General features: G+C 42.0%; 1 protein-coding gene across 1 annotated transcript; it reads right to left on the reverse strand.

Moving 5' to 3' along the window:
• Window positions 1-574: 574 nt before the first annotated feature.
• Window positions 575-24,282, reverse strand: LOC120044076 (heparan sulfate glucosamine 3-O-sulfotransferase 6-like). Its single transcript, XM_038988664.1, has 2 exons — window positions 23,855-24,282; window positions 575-1,837 (listed from the first exon to the last, which is right to left on the reverse strand). Exons 1-2 carry the CDS (start codon window positions 24,280-24,282, stop codon window positions 1,219-1,221), a joined length of 1,047 nt encoding a protein of 348 aa, XP_038844592.1. The 3' UTR covers window positions 575-1,218.
• Window positions 24,283-24,567: the final 285 nt, after the last annotated feature.

The following is a 24,567-nucleotide window of genomic DNA, read 5'->3' on the forward strand; positions in this document are numbered from 1 at the left end:
CATATTCTCATTTCAGTATGTACAAGTGTTGTATAGTGTTGTATGTATAGTGTTGTAAACTTCAGTATGGTTTAATATAACATTTTTACAGAGTAATACGAAACAGTTTCCTATACATAATTGAAAGGAAATAAACTTTGACAAACATAATCTTTAAGCATGTAATTTACAAATGACCTGGTAACGTCAAGTGACCTGGTAACGTCAGGATAATGATACTAATTGTACATTGCGATTCATCATTGAAGGGTAAACTATATATACAAATCTGTTTCGGTTGCAAAATGGTGTTTCTGTACCCAAAGTGAGGTATCATTGTTGGATGCATCAAAGGTTTGCAAGTAAGAGCATCATTTTAAATGAGGCTTAAATAACTTTGAGTTAAAAGGTGAAATAAGTATCACATCATAATTAGCTCTTTACCCAAGTGGAAGAAAAAGGATTATGTGTACAAAGTCTATGTAATAGAGGTTCATCATCCAATGTAATACTGTCCCAATGGAAATGCTGTAAACAGGGTCTGGTATTAGATTGACTTGACAGATAATGATAGATAGTTACACATTTGGTTTTAGATCTACAGTACCATTGAAAACACAAGTCAAAAGTCAAAAGAAAAGGATTGTCAACCCTGATAAAGAAAGGTTTTGTTGCTTAATTGGGTGGTCACAAGAATAATTAAAGCTACGTACACATATTGCAATAAATAAACTTTTCTTACGGTATCTTAAACATGCACACACACAAACATACATACACACACATACACACACGCTGGTCAGAAACAGGTTAGTTATAATCCTTTGTATAATTCATTGTAACATGAGTCTCCTCACACAGAGGTATCAAGTCATCAACGTCCTTTGGTCTACTTACTGTGACATTTATCCTTATCTCCTGGTTCATGTACTTTACACTGGGAAAACAATTAGTTCTTACATTATTCTTACATGTAGCAACATACAAATATTGTAACTGAAACTATAAATGACAGCTTTATATCACTGTTCCATAAAATACCAAAAAATGCCAACATTTTGTATAATGCATACCATGTCACAAGTCAAAGTGGTAACCTAGAACCCCTGTTCCCTCATTGACAAATGTAATGTCAGTCTTGTGTTTCTTGTCTTGATGAAAGCAGTGACCTCTCCACATGTTTTAAAGTAATCATTTTCATCCTTTAGTTTGATTTTCCATGTAACATTGGTGGACGGCTCAGTCCCATCCAAAGTCTTGTCCAGTCATCCGGTAGAACCTGAGGTTGAATGGCCTGTAGAAGTCCCTGAGCCTCTGCAGTACCTCTGGTGAGATCTGTGGATGAGGCCTTCCTTTGGACTTCCCCAGACACCGGGGCCTGCTGCTTCCCTCTGGCTTCTTCAGACAGGGAAATCCCTTAGTCTGGTTGAAGTAAAAGTGCTTGTCGCTCACCACCCTCTTCAGACCCAGGAAGTCCTGCACCCGGCCCATCTCCCCCGCCGGGTCGGACACCAGCCGCTCGCCGCTGACGAACAGGAAGTGAGATAAGGGGAAGTGCTGGAGCCAGTTCTCCAGGTGCTTGGCGTACAGGCCGATGCGCACGGCGCTCCACGAGGTGTCGACCAATCCCGTAGAGGTATTCTTGAGGGCCAGGCTCTGGAAGGAGGGGAGGCCGGGTTGTTTAGAAAGCGTCTGGGTATAGTCGGAGACTGCCCGGGTCACGGGGTCGCGGACGACTACAATGAGCTTGGTGCGGCAGTTCATGGTGCAGAGGCGACGAGGAGCCTCCTTGGTCACAAAGTAGCTGGGCGTCTTCTCCATGGTGATCTGACCTTCCAGGGTCCGAGGCATCAGGTTCCTGACAACAGACATGGAGAATAATCAGTTACTGTCATTCAACAACATGACAAACTTCACACTATGCAGTGTCATAAAGAGCTGGAACATTGATTCATAATATACTGTACATTGGATATGATTCTTACATCTGTGTGTTTTTACAGAAATAGAGAAGACATTACAGATATATCATTTTAGATACACATCTTTGTCTGAGCCAGATATACATCCTTCAAGTTCAAAACTTTGTCCATTTTTTTTTCTGGAAATGTTTCATTTCCAAAAACACTATTTTCCTCTACAAACTCAGGTATGAAAATTTGCATTCTTAACTGCCACAAATCCAGCACTGTATACCTAAATTAAACCTTCTCCAAAACAGTCATGATTAAAAGAGTACAGTCTATGTTTATGAACCAGTCCCCAGCCCATCCCAGTCCTGGTATAGGAGCCATGGGAAACTGGGAGGCCACAGAGCCAATATGGATCTGATGAGCCAAAGCCACAAGAACCACTTAACAGCAATTTCCTTAAGACTTCCTTCTCCAGCCCCCTGTCCTCCCCCTTTCCTGCACCGCAGAGTGATGTGTTCCCCCCGCAGGCAGGCTCTGTGAAGAATCTAGCAATACCAGACGAAACAAATTCAGGACTACTATGAAACACAAGGCTAGCTAAGCTGCTTAGCTCAGTTACACCGCCTTTCTCACATCTACTTTTAGTCTTAGATCATAGACAACCCCTGGTGAGAGATACTGTATACTGGAAAGAGATACAACACATAGAGTCCCAACTCTGTCCTGTAGGCAAAGATGTAACTGAGGTGTCATAAGAAACTGTTCCATAAGAAACAGTCTAGATTGAGTTCAGTCAGATGAATAAGCCTCTGTCACCTCTCAGCATCTGTTCTCCTATCTGCTCTGTGAATGTTCTGACATGGCTGTTTGCCTCAACAACACCAAAATCAAGTTCAGTGAAGTTTACTATCAAGCTAAAGTATAAATCTGTTGATGTTCCCTTGAGCAAGGCACTTAACCCTAATTGCTCCAGGGTTGCCGTTGATAATGGTTGATCTCTGGCCGTGACCCCACTCTCCGAGGGTGTCTCAGGGGGATATGCAAAAAACGAACTTGTATACTACAAATGTAAGCACCCACCTAATTATTAATTATCTTATCTACTGTACTGTACTGTACTGACCAGGGAAAACTCCTAGCTCTATTGTCTATAATTCTGCTTCATCTAAATTCATCGGAATAAATTCTGTTAAATGCCATGTGTGTCTGGTCTGGGGGATTTGTGGGTAATGTATGGAGACGGTCCAATCCTCTACTGACGTCTGAGGCCGCTGTTTTGTGGTGAGAATGAATTCAGGGAACAAATTGTTTTACTTAACAAAGGATGAGAAGAAATGTTAGTTTATAGCAATTACTTTTCCATCCATCCATTCATTCATCCATCCACATCATAAGCCTACAGATGTAGGATCTTAATTTGAGTCAGTTTGCTACAGCAGGAAAATAATCCTGCAGCAACAGTATGTGAATTATTATGTGGAATATAACTAATGGACATTTTTGCTGGGGTTCATCCACTTTTCGTAAGGGAAAATCAAGTCTGAGTTTATCAGAAGCTTCAGAAGCCTTTTTAAACCTTAAATACACTCTAAGTTATCCTGCAACAAGGTGACCAAATTAAGATCCTACATCTGAATAGTCTGTTATTCTTAAGGAGACCATATTGTGGCTTTACTGAAAATAAACAACTTCAACACATTCTCTATGGACAGCCAGCACTTGAAAAAGTCAGTTTGTTTTTTATGAAAAGTCTTGAAGATTCGCCAAAACAATAATGAAGAATGACAGGAGTCCTTTCAATTGCTTCTATGTTTGACAACAGATGAAGCGCCCATCAAATGAAGTTCAAAGAGTTCGTCCAAACAATGTGTGATCCTAGTTTAATTTTGCCAGTTATTCCCCAGCAGGACTCTGGCAGTGGTTGCTGACTGACTTTGACGATGGCTCAGAGACTTTGACGACAGTTCAGAGATGTTTCTGGGTAAATCAAACTGTTCATTAGGCCTTGTGTCTGCTGCCAGACATGACATGGCACTAAAACAGAATGGTTCAGCTTAACTAAAGTTGGAATGAAAACCAAACCAAGAAAGGAGGGAAGCGAATCAAACGAACAAGTCATCTCAAACAGATTATAGTCATGATAAGCACAGATAGTGACCTCTGTACATTTCATATTTTATTTAAAAGACTTTTCAAAATGCTATTATATTTCAGAAATTGATAGCGTGGGCATCATCTTGGTTGGTTTTTGAGGAGGACTAACAGTGATTTAACTCCTCTCTATAATCTCTCTATAACATATTTTGACTTTAACGTAGTTGATTTACTAGGTGGACCAATACCTTCAACCCTGTTGACATTCTAGAGAGCTTCAACAATCTCTAAAGGCTCAAATCATACAGACAACAGAGTGGAGCAACAACATGACCCCCTATTAGCCCTGAGCTAAGCACTAGTTTACAATAGTTCAAAGAGTCATCTGTAGTCAAAGTACAGGGGTATTGTAGACTAGGTCTCCTGTAATTGCAGGTGGACAGACTAGAGCAGTGGTACTGTAACACCAGTGGAGGCTGCTGAGGGGAGGACGGCTCATAATAATGTCTGGAACGGAGCAAACACTGCAGCATTATACTCAGCTAATGTCTTTTCTGTTTAAATGTAGCAAATAAACACGTCCCATTTATGATTAACATCCCAAAATGTTAATCACCTGTCCTGTCTGTCTGTCCCCAGTCCTGCTCTGCCAGATCGATGTGTCTGTCTCTGTATATCTGTGATGACAACAGATACGGCAGGACAGTGACAACAGATATGGAGGTGATGATGTTGATTGGGTGGCTCTTCTGTCTGTCTCCTGTCTGGCCTTGGGTGTCTCCCCTCGAAAGTGATGTTTGTCATTGCTGTAATTGGCCATAAGAACACCTCCTTCCATAGTTATAAATAGTTAATGTGATGCCCCTTCTAGCCGCCCTCCCCAGGTCCCTATCTATCCCCCTCACAATCTGCCTCATCATTACACAATCAATAAGAGCCACTCTCTCCCTATTATCAATGTCTTTGTGTGCCTTAAGTGTCAAGCACAATCAATATGAATCTGTATAATATTGGGACATGTGCTTCATAGGACATTCTTCGAAATTAAAAAAAAGGAACAGCAATCGTACAGCTAACTACAACATAGTGTTATAAAAACAAGGAACAGCCCCAGAGCTAGCTAAAAGTGTAGCCCAAGAGCTAACTAAAACTGTAGCCCAAGAGTTAGCTAAAACATCCATGTCTGACTGTTACAGCACTTGGAAAGGGAGCAACAGGGCAAGGTAGAGTTCTCTATTTGGGCCTTCTTGGAGAGCTTTGCTGAGCTAGCCACATTAGCTAGTGGGTCCCCGCTGTTAGAGGATGTGGGTATTTTACCCTGAAGTGATATGCTTCTGATTATACGACTGATATGTAGCAACCAATCTGGAGCGGAGCGTATAAGCTACCCCCGCAGCTAGGATGTGGCTGACACATTTCCTGCCTTCACGATCATAACCCTGTAAAGTACTGGTACTACTACTACTACACAACATACTGTGCCTTCCTGTAAGAAAAACATGGGACGTTTTGTGTCTATGGAAACGTGAATTGCTAAGACTTCAATGAATTAAGAATCATGACTGTACCAAAATGTTTATAATATCAACAGTCAAGAAACACTATTTATTTGTATAAACCTCACACCATTCTGCTTTAGAACTGTAAAGTAATCATAATGCCTCCACTTTACACAGAGGCAGAAGAGAAGCTGAAGTTGAAATGGACGTTGGAGAATCTGCTCACTAGGCTTATTGAGCACAGAGCTTGTTGGAAGTAGTCTCTAAGTATTCAGGGCCCATATTCACAGAATCTCAGAGTAGGAGTGCTGATCTAGGATCAGATCCCCCCCTGCCCATAAAATCGTATTCATTAAGATCTGAAAGCCAAAACTTATCCTCGATCAGCATTCCTTCTCTGAGACGCTTTTTGAATACGGACCCAGAACTCTGCCTGTGAGATCCAATTAGACTGAAAATCAGCCCCATAAAAGAGGCAGGAGAGCAAACAGCAAGCTGAAGAACACAACAACTCCCGGCAGTCCTGCTGTGCACAGAGGGTGTCGGACAGAGACAGACAGACGGCCTGGGGGACAGGCAGGGCTGTCTGGCTGACTGTGGAAACCTTTCCCACCATGCAGTGCTTCCTGCCTCTCTGGATAGCTTGATAGCATGTTGTTTACTGTATTCTCCTTCAATGACATGGCACAATATCAGGCTTAAACCTGGAACCTTTTAGGTTTAATGACTGTTATGTGATGTTATGTAAATGACATTGACATTCTAAATGCACAGTGGATGTTTTGACTCTACTCTGTATAGATACTATCCTAACATTCTTCCAGTTTAACTTCATTTCACCTACAGAATGTAAACATGTCAAAAGAGCATGAGTAGGCTTCCATTTCCCCAAAGAGAAAACACTAACTGGTCTCTGATGATGTGATTGGATATACAGATGAAACACTACAACAGGAAACGCACTGTACAAGAAGAGAGCCACAGAAGCCTTTGACGTGTGTACGTGTGACAATGAATTTAAAATATATATATATTTAACCTTTATTTAACTAGACACCCTACTGGCGCCATGGCCGGGCCAACACTATGACACTATCAAGGATCATGGCAGGCCGACATGCTGACGAACTGTCTCTGATGTCAGGTCTTTGTGACAGCTTCTTAAGGGACAGCTGAGCTGACCAGTCATAGTGTTGGCCTGGCTGTGGTGCCAGTAGGGTGTCATGGCTCGGGCTGTGGCGGTCATAACATTTTGTCAGCCGGTGATTGTCATGCAAATAACTGCTGGTCTCACAGTAAATGACCATTAATATAAACACGTTTAGCATCTCCTGTCTTCCACACACAGCCTACAAGCCACTGATGCAGACATTTGGAACATCTACATTTGAAAAAGTCTAATAAATTCATGTAATATAGCCTACACCATCACAATAAATCCATTAAATATTTTAGACAGGACAAAATAAACATGATGTGAAGAAAATGTAGTCTATTTCAGAAGAACAGAATGGCATACTCTAAGTTGTCTTTATGTTAGGCCCTGATCTGGTTATGCCATATGGCTCTGGGCTACACTAGTTCATTTAGCAGACAAGACTCTAATAGACAAGACTCTAGTTGCATGAAAGGCATGAGCTCTGCTGTACACACTTCATCAAGGCTGTAAACACTTCATCAGTCTCTCATTCACAATTTGACAAGCATTTGATAATGCCTCGAATTTCCCGGCTGCATCCACTTTGTGTGGCCGTAATGCCCCCTAAAAAATCCATGCCTTTTGCGGCCAGTGGCCGTTGTGCTGAATATAATCATTATAATTCCCTTCTCCCTGCTGCATGCCGAAGCACCTCTCACAGTAAGTAAGGTGATCGGGTCTTTCTCACAGACTACAAGTCAAGACCGACACATCGGGGACGGAACTGCATGGGTCCTTATCCAATTCTGAGGCGCATATTGATGATATGGCCTATTTATTGCCTTAACTCCCTTATCTTACCTCATTTGCACTCACTGTATATAGACTTTTTGTTTTCTTTTGTTCTACTGTATTATTGACTGTATGTTTTGTTTATTCCATGTGTAACTCTGTGTTGTTGTATGTGTCGAATTGCTTTGCTTTATCTTGGCCAGGTCGCAGTTGCAAATGAGAACTTGTTCTCAACTAGCCTACCTGGTTAAATAAAGTTTTTTTTTTTTTTTTATATATCTGAAGAACTGTCCACGTTTACTTTTCATCAGCCAACAAGATGAGTAGGCCTAACGAACAGCAAAAGCACTAGCTTATGTCAATCTACTATCCCCCATAGTACAAAAGTTGACCTATTCTATTCTGTGCCATAAATAAATATTCCAAACATAGTCTGGGACAGTTGTCAGATGCGATAGATCCAAATTAATAGAACCACTACCATAAAAAAATACGTTTTTAAGCAATGAGAACGTTTAGCTTAAAATGTTGATAAACTATTAGGCTATTTCTTCACATTATAAGCGCAGCAATGCACACACGGCAGTAGGCAAAAAGCGTATGTTCCATTAGCAGGAAAATACCACCAAGTGACCACAAATGCAATTATGCATGTATTGCTTTTATTATAAAGGTGTGTTTTTATGATGAAAATGATCTTCCCCAAACTTGAAACTCAGTTATCTCTACACCCGTTGTAAAGCGGTTGAATGTGCTTCATTTTAAGACGTTATTTGGCCACTTTAGTTGTGATACAAACCTTATCAAAACATTTAGGCCTATGGGCTAGGCTACATGAGGTGTGCGACTATGATTTGAAAAAGTCGCACAAAAAAGCATGTGCTGTTTGCTTTAAGCTGGTGATAATATATCATTCAATATATCAAGTGACAGGCTAATACTGTCACCCATCACACTATTCTTGATTTAATCTTGTCTTTACATATACCAAATAATATGTGTGTGAAATTTGTCATGACTCATGACCGCCGGTGTGGCGGTAATATGGTCACCGTGACAGCGCTAGTCATGGCCGCCAGACGCCTACAGTGTTGGGGCAACACATGGTGCAACACACCATGGCCTAAGGATTGGCAGGGCTGCTGAGATTGAACACCAACACTAGCCAAGCAATAAACAACATTCTGTACCAGTCTCAGTAAAGACCAGAACCCACAGAGCTGTAGCGATGGAGCCAGAGTTGGGGGTGCCCCCATGATTGCATGACTGAGAATTAACCATGAACTCACCCACACATCCGTACCATACCACTCTACCCTCTCTGTCCCTCTCCCTCCAACCACTCTATCAAATGACTCTATCAAATGCTATGGAGCCAGAGACCAGGGGTGCCAATGTTTGATATCCCCATACCACACACACATCCACATCACTGCACCCCCCCCCCCCTTTCCCCCTCCCCCATTATATTCTATGAGGCTGGGGGTGCAATGTCTGAATCACAGCAACATCCCCTCCCCCCCACATGCACACACACATCCTCACCACTGGAGCCTTGAATCCCCCTGCCCCCTCGCCCCCCATGACACTCTATCAAACACTATGGAGTCAGAGACAGTCTGAAAGATACAGTAACACTACCCACACACCCCAGACACAGCCTCACATCCACACCACTTCTCCGCCCGCTCCCTCCCTCCCTCCCTCCCTCCCTCCCTCCCTCCCTCCCTCCCTCCCTCCCTCCACACACACACACACACACACACACACACACACACACACACACACACACACACACACACACACACACACACACACACACACACACACACACACACACACACACACACACACACACACACACACACACAATGAAGCACCAGAAAGGCCAGGACAGCAGGATCTGGTGTGTCTCAGAGACGTAGTGTGTCAGACTGGAGGTGAATGCCTGTGGATTCACAGTGTGTCTCCCGCCAGGCTCTACTGCCCACATCCACCCATTCATACTCAGACAGGAAGAGGAAAAGAATGGTTATACATAATATATAGTAGAGTAGGGGGAAGTATCTACACCAGAGCTTGGGACTAAAAGCTATATTTTCAAAAATATGATTCTGAGATAATTGGCTTTAAAGTTCAGAACACTCATTTGATTTGAATGGTTTCAGCATTTATAAAAATATATCTTAATGTTTTTACAACATTAATTGGGGGTATTTAGAGCATTATATAGGTAGAGAACATTGAACAGAACAAGGCTATGTCAATAACTCAATTTTGACAAAAATGCATATTGAACCGTATAGTCGCAAGCTCTTGTAACAGGCTCCTTAAACAAGAGTAGGATACCATTATCATAGGTGTGATAGAGAGGAGATGGACTCGCCAAATCTGTAAAAAAAGAAATGTGTGTGTGTTTGAGCGTGCACGTGTATGCGTGTGTGCGTGTGTGCGTAGGCTTCTCTTTTTAGAGATGAAGTGCAGTGGAGCCCATTACTAATTAGTGACTAGAATAGAAGAGCCCAATCATATTGAAGTATCATCACAGGGTCTGAGGTCAATGATGCGTCGCCGGAGAGTTTTCTGGGGAACGGCTAATGGCTTCAACATTTACACACATTAAAGTACATAGGCCAAGCAGTCAAAAACCATGTAGCCGCTGTCAGACCTGGGCTCAAATACTATTTGAAATGTTTCAAATACTTTAAGCGTTTGTTTTAGCCTGCCCATGATTGCCAGGCGGGCGGGGCTTGGACTTTTGGGACCTTTCTATTGGTTCAACTGCAACAGGCAAGGTTAATGAGGCACAAATAAATTACTTCAAATTATTTTGAATAGCATTTGAACCCAGGTCTGGCCGCTGTTCAAGTCCATGACATGCTGCTGCCATTCTATATTCAACTGTACATACAAATGAAAGTTATCTTTAGAAACATATACTTACAAGATTTTTACGTTACTGCATTTAGCTCTCGTATGATTGAGAACTTGAAACAGTTTGATTACGTGTGACAAAGCCATTGGCCCGTGAGCACTCAGTGTAATTTCAGCTTATTTCCATTAAACGTTTTTCATCGTTTTTAACCTAACATTATTCTTTGTGGGGATGGCAGAGAAACCATGCATGACAACACAAGGCATCTGAAACATTTCATTTTGGCCTGTCGAAGCGAGCTATTCATTCTCCTCACAAACACGTTTCTCCTTCCTACTCCTGACCGACCGACCGACCGACCGACCGACCGACCGACCAACCGACCGACTGACTGACTTATTACTGCTGGGAGTGCAGCTAAAATGGCAAAACGTTCTGATGTCTCCTCAGTACTTTCTGGGATCGCTAAAAATGGACCACAATGCACCTCAAATTATTATAATTCCCACCATATGGGGTGTGAGTATAGGGCCTAGTAGCCTACTGTATCCCAATGGCGCCACTCCACCCCCACCTCCACCTTAACTCCAACCCACCCAGGCCCAACACTATTAAAACACTATGCAACTGAACGCTACAGCCACTTCCTGTTCTGTTTGCAACTAAACGCCACAGCCACTCCTGGTCTGTTAGACAACTCAACACGGCATCCAGCCTCTACTTATCATTAATGGCCAAAGGGCAGGACAGTGAGGGAATGAAGTGTGGGGAAATCCCCTTTACTCTAATGGAAAATCAGGCCTGCGTACTGTACTGTAACAATGGGTTACTTTTACAGTCCGTTTTATACATTGTCTGGACTGAGAGTGATGCTGTGAGATTTTGGGTTCTACCTTCAAATACAGTAATAGTATGTTTTTGTAAGTTTAGCAGAGTTAAATCATCGTTGTGTAAGATTTAAAGAAGAAAAAACCCGTAATTTAATTGGAATTTGTATTTAATTAAAATGTTTTCATATTTTATAAACAATACAAAACATACACATACAATCGACAACATCATACAAACATCAACTACATCAGATCTGCCCAGACCCACTAGCATACACCCCCATCTCCAGCACCCGCATCACTTTCTGCCACATGGCCTCAAACTGCACCATTTTGTTTCTCTCCATAGCTCACGCACTTTCAACATTTAAATAATAAATCATTACATTTTTACATTGTGTTAATGATGGTGGATTGATTGACTTCCAAGTTTTTAGTATACGTTTTTTCAAGATGAGTGATGAGAAGAGAATTGTCCAGCCCATTGTATCTCACTACACCCCCATATGCCATATGTATTGAGATATGCAGACAGACGAATTAAAAGTAAGTTTACATTGTAATAGTTCTGACAGACAACCTTTTAGCTCTGCTCCCAACTTCCGGATTTTAGAGCATTCCCAGAAAACATCGATTACTGAGTCAGTTTTACACACAGAATTTCTTATTCGGTACTAATGATATGACCAAGCCTCATGGATTGATGCAGTGAGTGTCAATTTTGCTTGTATAGTTTACAAAATCAGATCCATAATCAGAAAAAAATTATAATTGTTTTTATTTTGATTGAAACCAGAAGGACTCGTCCATAAATCTACAGTTTATGTCAGATGGATAGGAGATACATTTATCTTGTCTAATCAATATTGTGTCATGCATGATCAATGTGTTTCAAATGCTATTATTATTATTGAAACAGATGGGAGGGGAGTGAGAAAGAAAGGATAATTGTCTTCCATATTGATATCATTGAGCATTCCACTATTCTTACAGAATGTACACATGGAATTCTGAAGCGGGTTATAACACCAACAATAAGGTTATAAGTATACATTGACTTCAGTATTATTTAGCTTGACAGAAGTGTCCCGCTCCTGCAAGCTTCCAGTAGGCCTACAGTACCTTTTTCCTGTGTAGAGAGAGAGTATGGTGTAGCTGTGTGCTAAACAGCCTATTTAAACTGTGTTTGGCTTCCATAATGGTCATTGCAATGGATCTTTTTACATGTGGTTGATAACACCAATGAGCATATCACTGATAACAACAATAACCAACAAGGACAGTGAAAATCCACCTGTTGTAATCATCACGTCCATATTGTTGTGAATTGTTAGATATTACTGCACTGTTGGAGCTAGGAACACAAGCATTTCGCTACACCCGCAATAACTTCTGCTAAATATGTGTATGTGACCAATACAATTTGATTTGATTTGATTACTACATGACTTAATTGACGGCACTTTGTGAGCCTATGGGATTTCCAGTAGTATTGACGTTTCCCCGTGCCCTTATGCCATTGCTCTGAAAGGATTTATACTATAATTTAATTGCAATCCGATTGGCTGAGGCCTTCGGTGTCAGGGGTAAAGGTCAGCCAATTGACAAGCTGTCAAAATATTGATGACATCACTTGCGTATTGGAGTTTGTCCTCAAATTGAAATGCAGTAATGATCTTTTCATGAATCACGCAGTATCATCACTGCGCACATTCACTGACTGGCTGAGTACTGTATGCTTGATTGTATTCATACACAGTACAAATCATGATAAGAGGACATACACATTCACTGACTGGCTGAGTACTGTATGCTTGATTGTATTCATACACAGTACAAATCATGATAAGAGGACATACACATTCACTGACTGGCTGAGTACTGTATGCTTGATTGTATTCATACACAGTACAAATCATGATAAGAGGACATACACATTCAACAGCTTGCCTACTGTATGTTTTTAGAATTGCAATATGTAGCTAGTTTATCTTTCTGTATGAAAGTGAGGAGTGGAACAAGTGAACAGCATCTTATTCCTAATTCTTTCATCTTTATGAAAGCAATATGAAAAACATGTGGAGATCCATTTTGTCTAGTCAAGACACTATGGCTGAGTTTACACAGGCAGCCCAATTCTGATCTTTTGTCCAATTATTGGTCTTTTGACTCTTTTATGGTCCAGATGTCCGACTGGACTGTAGCTCTTCTGATGTGATGTCTGACTGGGTTTGATCCCAACCCAAATAAATCTCCTCTCTGCCTCAGAGGCATACATGAAGAAGCTACTCTCATATAATTCACTGTCTGGGTGAAACATGTCAGAAGGCACTGACTTACGGATGGACTTTGTCAACGATGTCACACATCTTGAAGCCAGCTTGCAGGTTTTGAAACATGGCACAAATTTACACTGTATGAAATTACACTGCATATTCAGTGGTCCTATTCACAAGAGGGTTCTCTTTTGGAGGGATATGTGTGACATTCTTGCTGGGATTTGAGAAGTTAGGAGGTGTGTGTGTGTGTGTGTGTGTGTGTGTGTGTGTGTGTGTGTGTGTGTGTGTGTGTGTGTGTGTGTGTGTGTGTGTGTGTGTGTGTGTGTGTGTGTGTGTGTGTGTGTGTGTATGTGTGTGTGTGTGTGTGTGTGTGTGTGTGTGTGTGTGTGTGTGTGTGTTGGGGGGGAGGGGAGGGGGTGTTAGCAGGAGAAAGCACAAAAGTAGAAAAGCATGTTTCATACAATTTGGTTTATTGACACAGTATAACTCAATAGGACTGGATAGAATTCCATGATCTCTCTTGATCCATCTGTCTTAAATAAGTCTTTAAGGCGGTTTCACGCTGGTACACACAATGATTTAGTGGTTTGTAATATTTGTAATATTTGTTAGTCATCAATCCATTAATCAAATTGAAAAGTGAATAGGAGTATTTTCTACCATCAGCCTTTCCAAGAAGTCTGTTTTCTCCCAGTCCCTCCCTGCTTTTCCTGTAGAGGTGTTTACACACCATCTCCAAGAAGTCTGTTTTCTCCCAGTCCCTCCCTGCTTTTCAAGTAGAGGTGTTTACATGCCATCTAAAAGACACGTTTTCCCCCCAGAATGAGCCAACGATGCATTTTGTCATTTCCATACAATAAAGATTCAAAACGTTCATAAGAAAGCAGAAAGACAAATGAGTTCATTATAAAGTCTTCAACAACAGGAGGCCGATATATAAAACAGTGACAACTCATGTACTTCATTGTGCCCATGTCGCGGTGACATAAGCATAACAATCCATGCCATTGTGCCACGGAAAGTTGAGGTTTGCCGGTTTTCCTGTTTCAACTGTGTCTGGTGTGGCTCTCACAGGGCCCATATGAAAAACATTGGCCCTAAGTCTATTTAAACCCATGAAACAACACAGAAAGTCATTAAATCCCCCTTTTGATTCTGATGGGACTGTTCTGTGGTTTTTTCTAGTTCAGTAATGTCCGTAGGCACACATGCACACTACACAGACACACACATGCACGCACTCACACACTCACAAGCATAGAAGCACGCGTGGACGTACCGTTCACAGACACACACCCACCCACCCACCCGCCCGCACCCGCACACACCCGCACCCACCCGCCCCCGCACACACACACCCGCCCCCGCACACACACACCCGCCCCCGCACACACACACACACACACACACACACACACACACACACACACACACACACACACACACACACACACACACACACACACACACACACACACACACACACACACACACACACACACACACTAAAGCTCCAGAAAGCTGAGGAAAAGAGCTGGCAAGAATCACAGAGAGAAGTCAGTGGAAAACACTTAAAAGAGGTCTGAGCAGTTTTGTCTTATAGCAGACAATGATTTTTGGAAGACAATGCGTGGGATTGGATTGTGTGTGTGTATTACAGCTTTTAACAATCACTTTGGCACTAATTTCAGAACCTTGTGGTCATTTTTCAAAACTCTAGACACAAAACTCAAAACGGTCATCACTTGTAACACAGGCTGTCCAATGTTCAAAACATTGCATTGTGCATTCATATCGTTAAAGAAACCTTGCACTTGCAGAATCATAGGTTCAAATAACTCATTTATCGTGAAATACCATAGGAACATTCATTTAGATCACCCACACACAAGATACCGATAGTTTCACTGTGTAGTTGTTCGTACAATCATTAAATATTGCAGTACAAAATATGTGACACATGTTTCATTATGCTACTACACGTAAATACATCACTGTAAAAGGACTAGTAGAGAGAATACTACAGACACAGTGGAATCATTGAACAAAATATGAAATTTATTGATGAAATACAATGAAATCACAACATAGGTTTCTTTGAATCAAAGCTAAAATAATTAGATAGAAAAAAAGAAAACAACTACAGTAAAACGTCAACTGCAGTGTTCCTCACCTGGCTTACTGTAAAAAGCAAAACAAAGGATTACTGTACTTCTATATTTCCATCAACCCTGTCTTGTGGATTTGGCCACAGGTTCTCATCCACATCACAATGGATGTTTTCATTAGCCAAACATCTTGTTAAGAATCTTCGGGCATGGCGAATCCAGGCCTGACACTGGTCTGCCGTGATGTCATTGCATGCGTCATCCATGGCCTGGAGAAGGGTGGCTTGTTCGTGAGGACGCCTATCATACCTTCCACCTCCATGTGGAGAAAAATTCCTCAATCGGGTTAAGGAAAGGAGAGTATGGAGGTAAGTACAGGGTGGTAAATTGTGGATGGGCCTGAAACCATGCTTGCACCATTTGAGCATGGTGGAACTTGACATTATCCCACACAATGACATAGGTCATGCCATCAGCTCTACAGACCTGATTTAGCTCATCAAGGAAGGTTACATTCGAACAGCGAATCATGTGGCTCCCTGCAACTCAATATATAGAGTATATAGAGTAGAGAGCTTAAGATGTTGTTCGACCAAACATTAGAACGGGCAAGATGAGTAATCTAAGCAACATTGACTGTGGTATGATTGTTGATGCCGCACATGGTGATTCCAGCATCTCAGAAACAGCTGCCTTCCTGGGATTTTTACACACTACAGTCTCTAGAGTTTACAGAGAATGGTGCGATAAACAAAACACATTCAGTGAGCGGCAGTTCTGTGGGCAAAAAAACCTTGTTAATGAGAGAGATCAGAGGAGAATGTCCAGACTCATTCAAGCTAACAGGAAGGCCACAAATACTCAAATAACAGCTGTTTAAAACAGTGGTGTGCAGAATGGTATCTCTTAACGTACAACACCATGAATAATTCAGGCTGTTGTGGAGGCAAAAGGGGGTCCTACCCAGTACTAGATAGGTGTACCAAATAAAGTGGCCGGTGAGTGTACAGTAATGTCAAATCTGAAAACATGGTCTGGAAAAGTGGTACATGGGACCATAGAAACATCTCGTTATCCTGAAACTTTCATGATCTAAACATGGAATATTGTTTGTCAGTTTCCATAAAACTATGCATTATGAGTAATGCAACAGTTACTTATCATTTTGAGCAGTTATATCAATTGATAGTTAGATCATTGTAATGAAATGAATAGACAGTCATCTCAGATGTAATGTGTGAATTGCATTTTGAAATGGTAATACTTTGATGTTAAGCTGTGTCATTTTGAACAGGTGATTTTAGTTCAATGAACAAATGATCTTAGCTTTATGTGTATTGTATCCAAGCAATTGGAAAAAGTGTTAGAGTTTTGAAAAATTAGCATTTTGATCATTGGTTGTACATTTTGTGTCTAGAGTTTTGAAAAATGACATCAAGGTTCCGAAATTAGTGCCAAAGTGATTGTAAAAAACTGTAAGTCTCTTCAGTATGCATATTGCGCCTGTATGTCCCTGTGGTTGACAGTCATAAATGATAATGTTTTTTATGACAGTGCACGAGCAGTCCCTCTCCCACTCTATTAGAATCAGATGCAGTCATCATATTTCACTGTCCAGGACACATGGCTCCAGACATATAATCACAATGCACTGCTGTCAGCTCCCCCAACTGTCTTTCTCTGTCCATAATCATGTGTCTCTCTGTCAATGACAACGCATTTGGTTCCAAAACTGCATGAGGCCAAGGGTCACACAATGTAGATAAAAAGTTACAGTTGTAGATAAAACGTTTATAATGTTGTTCTCGTTTTAAAGCATTTCAAAGCTATATTTTTAGTTGATTATATTCAAATACAAGAAGCGAGATTCACAGACCATTTGGCGGGTAGCTAAAGCTCTGTTGACAGTATGCAGCTGTCATGTATTCTGAGAGGAGGACAGAAGTTCATACACACTGACATGTCAAAGCAAAGGGCTTCAAGAGGAGGCTGTCACAGTGTGTGTGTGTGTGTGTGTGTGTGTGTGTGTGTGTGTGTGTGTGTGTGTGTGCGTGCGTGCGTGCGTGCGTGCGTGCGTGCGTGCGTGTTTGTGTGTGTGTGTGCACCCAGACATAACAGTGTGTTGAGTTTCTGCTAACTGAGCACGGCGGGCACAGAGGGGTCAGGTGTGTTACCCTCACGGGGACCCCCAGTCAGTGCGTAACATATGTACCGTAGCTGAGCACTACAGAATGGTTCTGGTAACGTACGTACCGTAGCTGAGCACTACAGAATGGTTCTGGTAACGTACGTACCGTAGCTGAGCACTACAGAATGGTTCTGGTAACGTACGCACCGTAGCTGAGCACTACAGAATGGTTCTGGTAACGTACGTACCGTAGCTGAGCACTACAGAATGGTTCTGGTAACGTACGTACCGTAGCTGAGCACTACAGAATGGTTCTGGTAACGTACGTACCGTAGCTGAGCACTACAGAATGGTTCTGGTAACGTACGTACCGTAGCTGAGCACTACAGAATGGTTCTGGTAACGTACGTACCGTAGCTGAGCACTACAGAATGGTTCTGGTAACGTACGTACCGTAGCTGAGCACTACAGAATGGTTCTGGTAACGTACGTACCGTAGCTGAGCACTACAGAATGGTTCTGGTAACGTACGTACCGTAGCTGAGCACTACAGAATGGTTCTGGTAACGTACGTACCGTAGCTGAGCACTACAGAATGGTTCTGGTAACGTACGTACCGTAGCTGAGCACTACAGAATGGTTCTGGTAACGTACGTACCGTAGCTGAGCACTACAGAATGGTTCTGGTAACGTACGTACCGTAGCTGAGCACTACAGAATGGTTCTGGTAACGTACGTACCGTAGCTGAGCACTACAGAATGGTTCTGGTAACGTACGTACCGTAGCTGAGCACTACAGAATGGTTCTGGTAACGTACGTACCGTAGCTGAGCACTACAGAATGGTTCTGGTAACGTACGTACCGTAGCTGAGCACTACAGAATGGTTCTGGTAACGTACGTACCGTAGCTGAGCACTACAGAATGGTTCTGGTAACGTACGTACCGTAGCTGAGCACTACAGAATGGTTCTGGTAACGTACGTACCGTAGCTGAGCACTACAGAATGGTTCTGGTAACGTACGTACCGTAGCTTTTGTATAATTTCATCAACTGTCCGTTCAAACAATGTGTTGCTCATGACATCACTTATGTGACTGAACACTGTTTCTAGTTGCCGTGGCCACATCTGCATGTGATTGTGATGGTGTTGTGCCTGCTACAGCCCCGGCAATTAAAACACACATAGTACCACACTACCCTGCCCTGCCCTGCCTCCTGGAAACCAGTGCTGCCACAGATATTATACATAAACACTTCACCTCCTTCATCTGCCACTCTTAATGAACAGAGAGAGAGCAGGAGGGATGGAGGGAGGGAGGGAGGGAGGGATGGAGGGAGGGAGGGAGAGAGAGAGAGTCTGTGTGCCTGAGAGAGAGAGAGAGAGAGAGAGAGAGAGAGAGAGAGAGAGAGAGAGAGAGAGAGAGAGAGAGAGAGAGAGAGAGAGAGAGAGAGAGAGAGAGAGAGGGGGGGGGGGTACCAGCAGCATGCTAAAATGATCAGTGGCAGAAGTGTTTCCATGTTTCCATGTGTTCGTATGTTTTAAGTTTAAATGCTGCTATAAAGGTTAAGAAAAAAGAATTAAAATATTAAATTACAGATGAGAATTTCACGCTCACTTTCTCTCTACTGTCTCCCACTTTATTTTTCAAACTCAAACTATCTGTTATCAAATTCTTTCCCACTTCATCTTCCTGCATGTTGTTTCTATATGAGAGAAAGGCTTATCTACAATAGCCTGATCCTATATCAGTATGTGCTGTAGCTACAATAGTCTGATCCTATATCAGTATGTGCTGTAGCTACAATAGCCTGATCCTATATCAGTATGTGCTGTAGCTGCAATAGCCTGGTCCTAGATCAGTATGTGCTGTAGCTACAATAGCCTGATCCTATCAGTATGTGCTGTAGCTACAATAGCCTGATCCTATATCAGTATGTGCTGTAGCTACAATAGCCTGGTCCTAGATCAGTATGTGCTGTAGCTACAATAGCCTGATCCTAGATCAGTATGTGCTGTAGCTACAATAGCCTGATCCTATATCAGTATGTGCTGTAGCTACAATAGCCTGATCCTAGATCAGTATGTGCTGTAGCTACAATAGCCTGGTCCTAGATCAGTATGTGCTGTAGCTACAATAGCCTGATCCTAGATCAGTATGTGCTGTAGCTACAATAGCCTGATCCTATATCAGTATGTGCTGTAGCTACAATAGCCTGATCCTATATCAGTATGTGCTGTAGCTACAATAGCCGGATCCTATCAGTATGTTTTTTAAATGTATTTTATTTTTAATTTCACCTTTATTTAACCAGGTAGGCCAGTTGAGAACAAGTTCTCATTTACAACTGCGACCTGGCCAAGATAAAGCAAAGCAGTGCAACACAAACAACAACACAGAGTTACACATGGAATAAACAAACAGTCAATAACACAATAGAAAGTCTGTATAGAGTGTGTGCAAATGAGGTAAGATAAAGGAGGTAAGGCAATAAATAGGCCGTAGTGGCGAAATAATTACTATTTAGCAATTGAACACTGGAGTGATAGATGTGCAGAAGATGAATGTGCAAGTAGAGATACTGGGGTGCAAAGGAGCAAAAAAATAAATAACAGTATGGGGATGAGGTAGTTGGATGGGCTATTTACAGATGGGCTATGTACAGGTGCAGTGATCTGTGAGCTGCTCTGACAGCTGGTGCTTAAAGTTAGAGAGGGAGATATGAGTCTCCAGCTTCAGTGATTTTTGCAATTCGTTCCAGTCATTGGCAGCAGAGAACTGGAAGGAAAGGCGGCCAAAGGAGGAATTGGCTTTGGGGGTGACCAGTGAAATATACCTGCTGGAGCGCGTGCTACAGGTGGGTGCTGCTATGGTGACCAGTGAGCTCAGATAAGGCAGGGCTTTACTTAGCAAAGACTTATAGATGACCTGGAGCCAGTGGGTTTGGCGACGAATATGAAGCGAGGGGCAGCCAACAAGAGCATACAGGTCGCAGTGGTGGGTAGTATATGGGGCTTTGGTGACAAAACGGATGGCACTGTGATAGACTGCATCCAATTTGCTGAGTAGAGTGTTGGAGGCTATTTTATAAATGACATCGTATGTGCTGTAGTTACAATAGCCTGATCCTAGATCAGTATGTGCTGTAGCTGCAATAGCCTGATCCGATATCAGTATGTGCTGTAGCTACAATAGCCTGATCCTAGATCAGTATGTGCTGTAGTTACAAAATCCTGACCCTAGATCAGTATGTGCTGTATGTAGCCCAATCCTCTGACTATCATTGTCATCCTAAACATGTCAAACACAGTCAGAGGAATCGGCCAAACTAAAGAACATGGAGCCTCTTCACACTTACTACACTTTTCATCAAAATATCAGCTACAGTACACGTATTACTCAAATATAAACTGACATACTTGCAGTGGTGGGAAAAGTACCAAATTGTCATACTTGAGTAAAAGAAAAGATACCTTAATAGAAAATGACCTAAATTAAAGTGAAATTCACCCAGTAAAATACTACATGAGTATAAGTCCAAAAGTATTTGGTTTTAAATATACTTAAGTATCAAAATTACATGTAATTGCTAAAATATACTTAAGCATCAAAAGTAAAAGTATACAATTCCTTACATAAAGCAAACCAGACGGCACAGTTTTCTTGTTTTTTAGTCAGGGGCAAACTCCAACAGTCAGACATCATTTACAAATGAAGCACGTGTATTTAGTGAATCTGCCAGATCGGAGGCAGTAGGGATGGCCAGTGATGTTCTCTTGATAAGTGTGTGAATTTAACAATTTCTCTGTCCTGCTAAGCATTCAAAATGTAACGAGTATTTTTGGATGTCAGGGGAAATATGAAATATGAAGTTAAAAGTACATATTGTCTTTAGGAATGTAGTGAAGCAAAAGTAAAAGTTGCCTAAAAATATAAATAGTAAAGTGAAGTACAGATATATAAAAAAACATAGTCGTAGTACTTTAAAGCATTTTTACTTAAGTACTTTTACAACACTGTGTACTTGCTATGTCTCGAGCGCATGACACTCCCCCAACAGTTGTCCCCCTTGAAGCAGGGCAGTGTGAACAGAATTGTCTTGTTGAGCCAACACTCCTACAGTATAATTCTTACAGTAGGCATTTCACTGTAAGGTCTACACCTGTTGTATTCCGCGCATGTGACAGATAAACATTGATTTGATTTAAATAGTAATAGCAGAGCAATGTTTTTGAAACAGCTGAAATGTGTAGACATTTTCCTAATATTTGAAACTTGTTTCATTGAGTTTTTACTGTAATTGCCGTAACAGCCTGAAATAGTTTTCCTGGGGCCCAGAGTTTTTCCTGATCTGGTAGTAGGCTAGCCTAGCCAACTCCAGGCCCTAGTTGTAGTAATAAATCAGCTGTAAAAAAGTATTTATATTAAACTTCTGGACAAACTCCTGACCCTGGGGAGGATGAAAACATCAAAACCCTATTCATAAAATGTCTCAGAGTAGGAGTGCTGATCTACGATCAGTTTAGCTTTTTAGATCATAATGAATAACATTACACGGACAGAGGGAACCTGGTCCTAGATCAGCGCTTCTAGGCGCTGTCAAACAGTCTCTCTCCTCAGCTATGACATTCTCCAGCAGGATCCTCCAGTCCAGACATCTGAAGGTAATCAGAACCTCCAGCCATCTCTAGCTCCATAGGCCTGCAGTAAGGCAGGTAAAGGGCCATCAACATCCATATCCCTGCAATAGGGTTGCTAGGGCCATAATTACACCCCAATTACAGCTATGGTCAGCTGCGTCATCTATTACCAGCAGATCCTATCACCTCCAAAGTAGCTACAGTGCCTGGGTGGAGATTTTACTGTATATACCAAGACATTATAAGTTTCAGCCTGTATCACACTGTGGCTGTATTCACTCTTGGCCAAATCCAAAATCAAACTACTGCAAAGAAGTATATATCTTCTATTGAGACCAGTTCCTGCTGTATATGAAGTATAGACTACGAGTTGGGCGTGCTGTATATGAAGTATAGACTACGAGTTGGGCGTGCTGTATATGAAGTATAGACTATGAGTTGGGCGTGCTGTATATGAAGTATAGACTACGAGTTGGGCGTGCTGTATATGAAGTATAGACTATGAGTTGGGCGTGCTGTATATGAAGTATAGACTACGAGTTGGGCGTGCTGTATATGAAGTATAGACTATGAGTTGGGCGTGCTTATTGATTCAACCCTCTTTAACTACAAAGATGAGACTGTAACGTTTAAGTTAACATTTAGCATTTCAGTCATTTAGCAGATGCTCTTATCCATAGTGACTTACAGTTAAACTTACAATACTGTAGCTAGTTGGGACAATCACATATCTCAGTCATAGTAAGTACATTTTTCCTCAATAAATGAGCTATAAGCAAGGTCAGAGAGCTAGTAAGGAGGAAAAAGTCTGGTTAAAGCCTATGATCATTCAAGAGGACATGGGCTTTTAATGGGAGTGCACCATTCCATTCCAATAGAATAGACATGGATTGTATGTTAATATGGGATGTCATGTTGAACTGAATAAATTGTGTTTAAAACACTGTCATGATGATTAACAACACCCCAGGGACGTATAGACTCTTCATCTACATCCAGCCCTACATCAAGTCAGGCAGGGTTGTATTGACACACACACATGCTCACACACACACGCACACACGCACACACACACACACACACACACACACACACACACACACACACACACACACACACACACACACACACACACACACACACACACACACACACACACACACACAGTACTGGATATCTGACTGTCAATGTGCAAATATCTATGTCTGTTATTGACAAGAACCTTCAGCAGAGTTCTCCACAGGTGAATAGCTTCCCCAGGGGAGAACACTACTCCTCATCTACCTGTCATCCTATCTCCATTCATCATCCTACAGTGGCTGAGGTGTCATCTTTCTCCAAGGCTCAACATGCAGCTTCAACTGAAACTGTTGTGAACAATACAAATACAACTAAATTATATGTTAGATGTTTGTATTGCAACAGATTTGATATGTATGGAAGGTAGCCCCAGCCCCCAATTCACAGATTCGATTCAAGATATCGCAATATCAGAGTAGGCTAGAAGCCGCGCATGGTTTGTACTGGCGCTGATAAACACTCTATGGACATTGTAAAGTAGCAGAATATGTGCCTTACCTGTACCACTCAAGTCCTTTCTCGTAGAACCTGTCGAAAAAGTGAGGTTCTGCCCCGACAGCTCTCACATCCGGATGAATCCGTAGGAACTCCAGCAGAGCGCGCGTTCCGCCTTTCTTCACACCGATTATGATGGCTTGTGGGAACTTCTTACTCTCAAATGTGTTGGACATGGGGATGCCGTTAGCAGCTAGATTTTCCTTAGGGCTATTCGGTATCTCTTGTGGGAGCAGTCCGCCTTCAACCCACTTTAGCGTGGCGACCTGTTCGTCTGCACGGTGGAGCGCGGCGCCCGTTGAAGTGTCTGTCCTGTTCCAGGGAGTCGGTGCGCCCGGGTGGTGAGGATAGAGTCGCGCTGGCGGCAGCAGGTTGTCGTACGTACGGTCCGATACATCATAGTCTCTGTTTACAGTATGATGGTCGAACATCTGTCTCGGCGCCGAGTCACATAATCCGGTAAGACAGTAGAAGAAATAGGTGAAAATCACGACCATGGTAAAACACACGGATACTTTGGACAGCGCCTTTCCAAAGTTGAGCCTTGTTCTACAGCCCACACTACATCCCATGAGTCGCTGTCCTGTTCGGTGAGCAAGGAACAAAATGTTGTCAGCATACTGCTTTTCCTTACGTTGAGTAGCCTAACTGTTCTCTATATAACTATTTCCTGAATCCTGAAAAGTGTAGCTGTTTCATAATCATAACACCCCAAA

This window comes from Salvelinus namaycush, chromosome 3 (assembly GCF_016432855.1).
Source record: "Salvelinus namaycush isolate Seneca chromosome 3, SaNama_1.0, whole genome shotgun sequence".
Taxonomy (NCBI): Eukaryota; Metazoa; Chordata; class Actinopteri; order Salmoniformes; family Salmonidae; genus Salvelinus; species Salvelinus namaycush.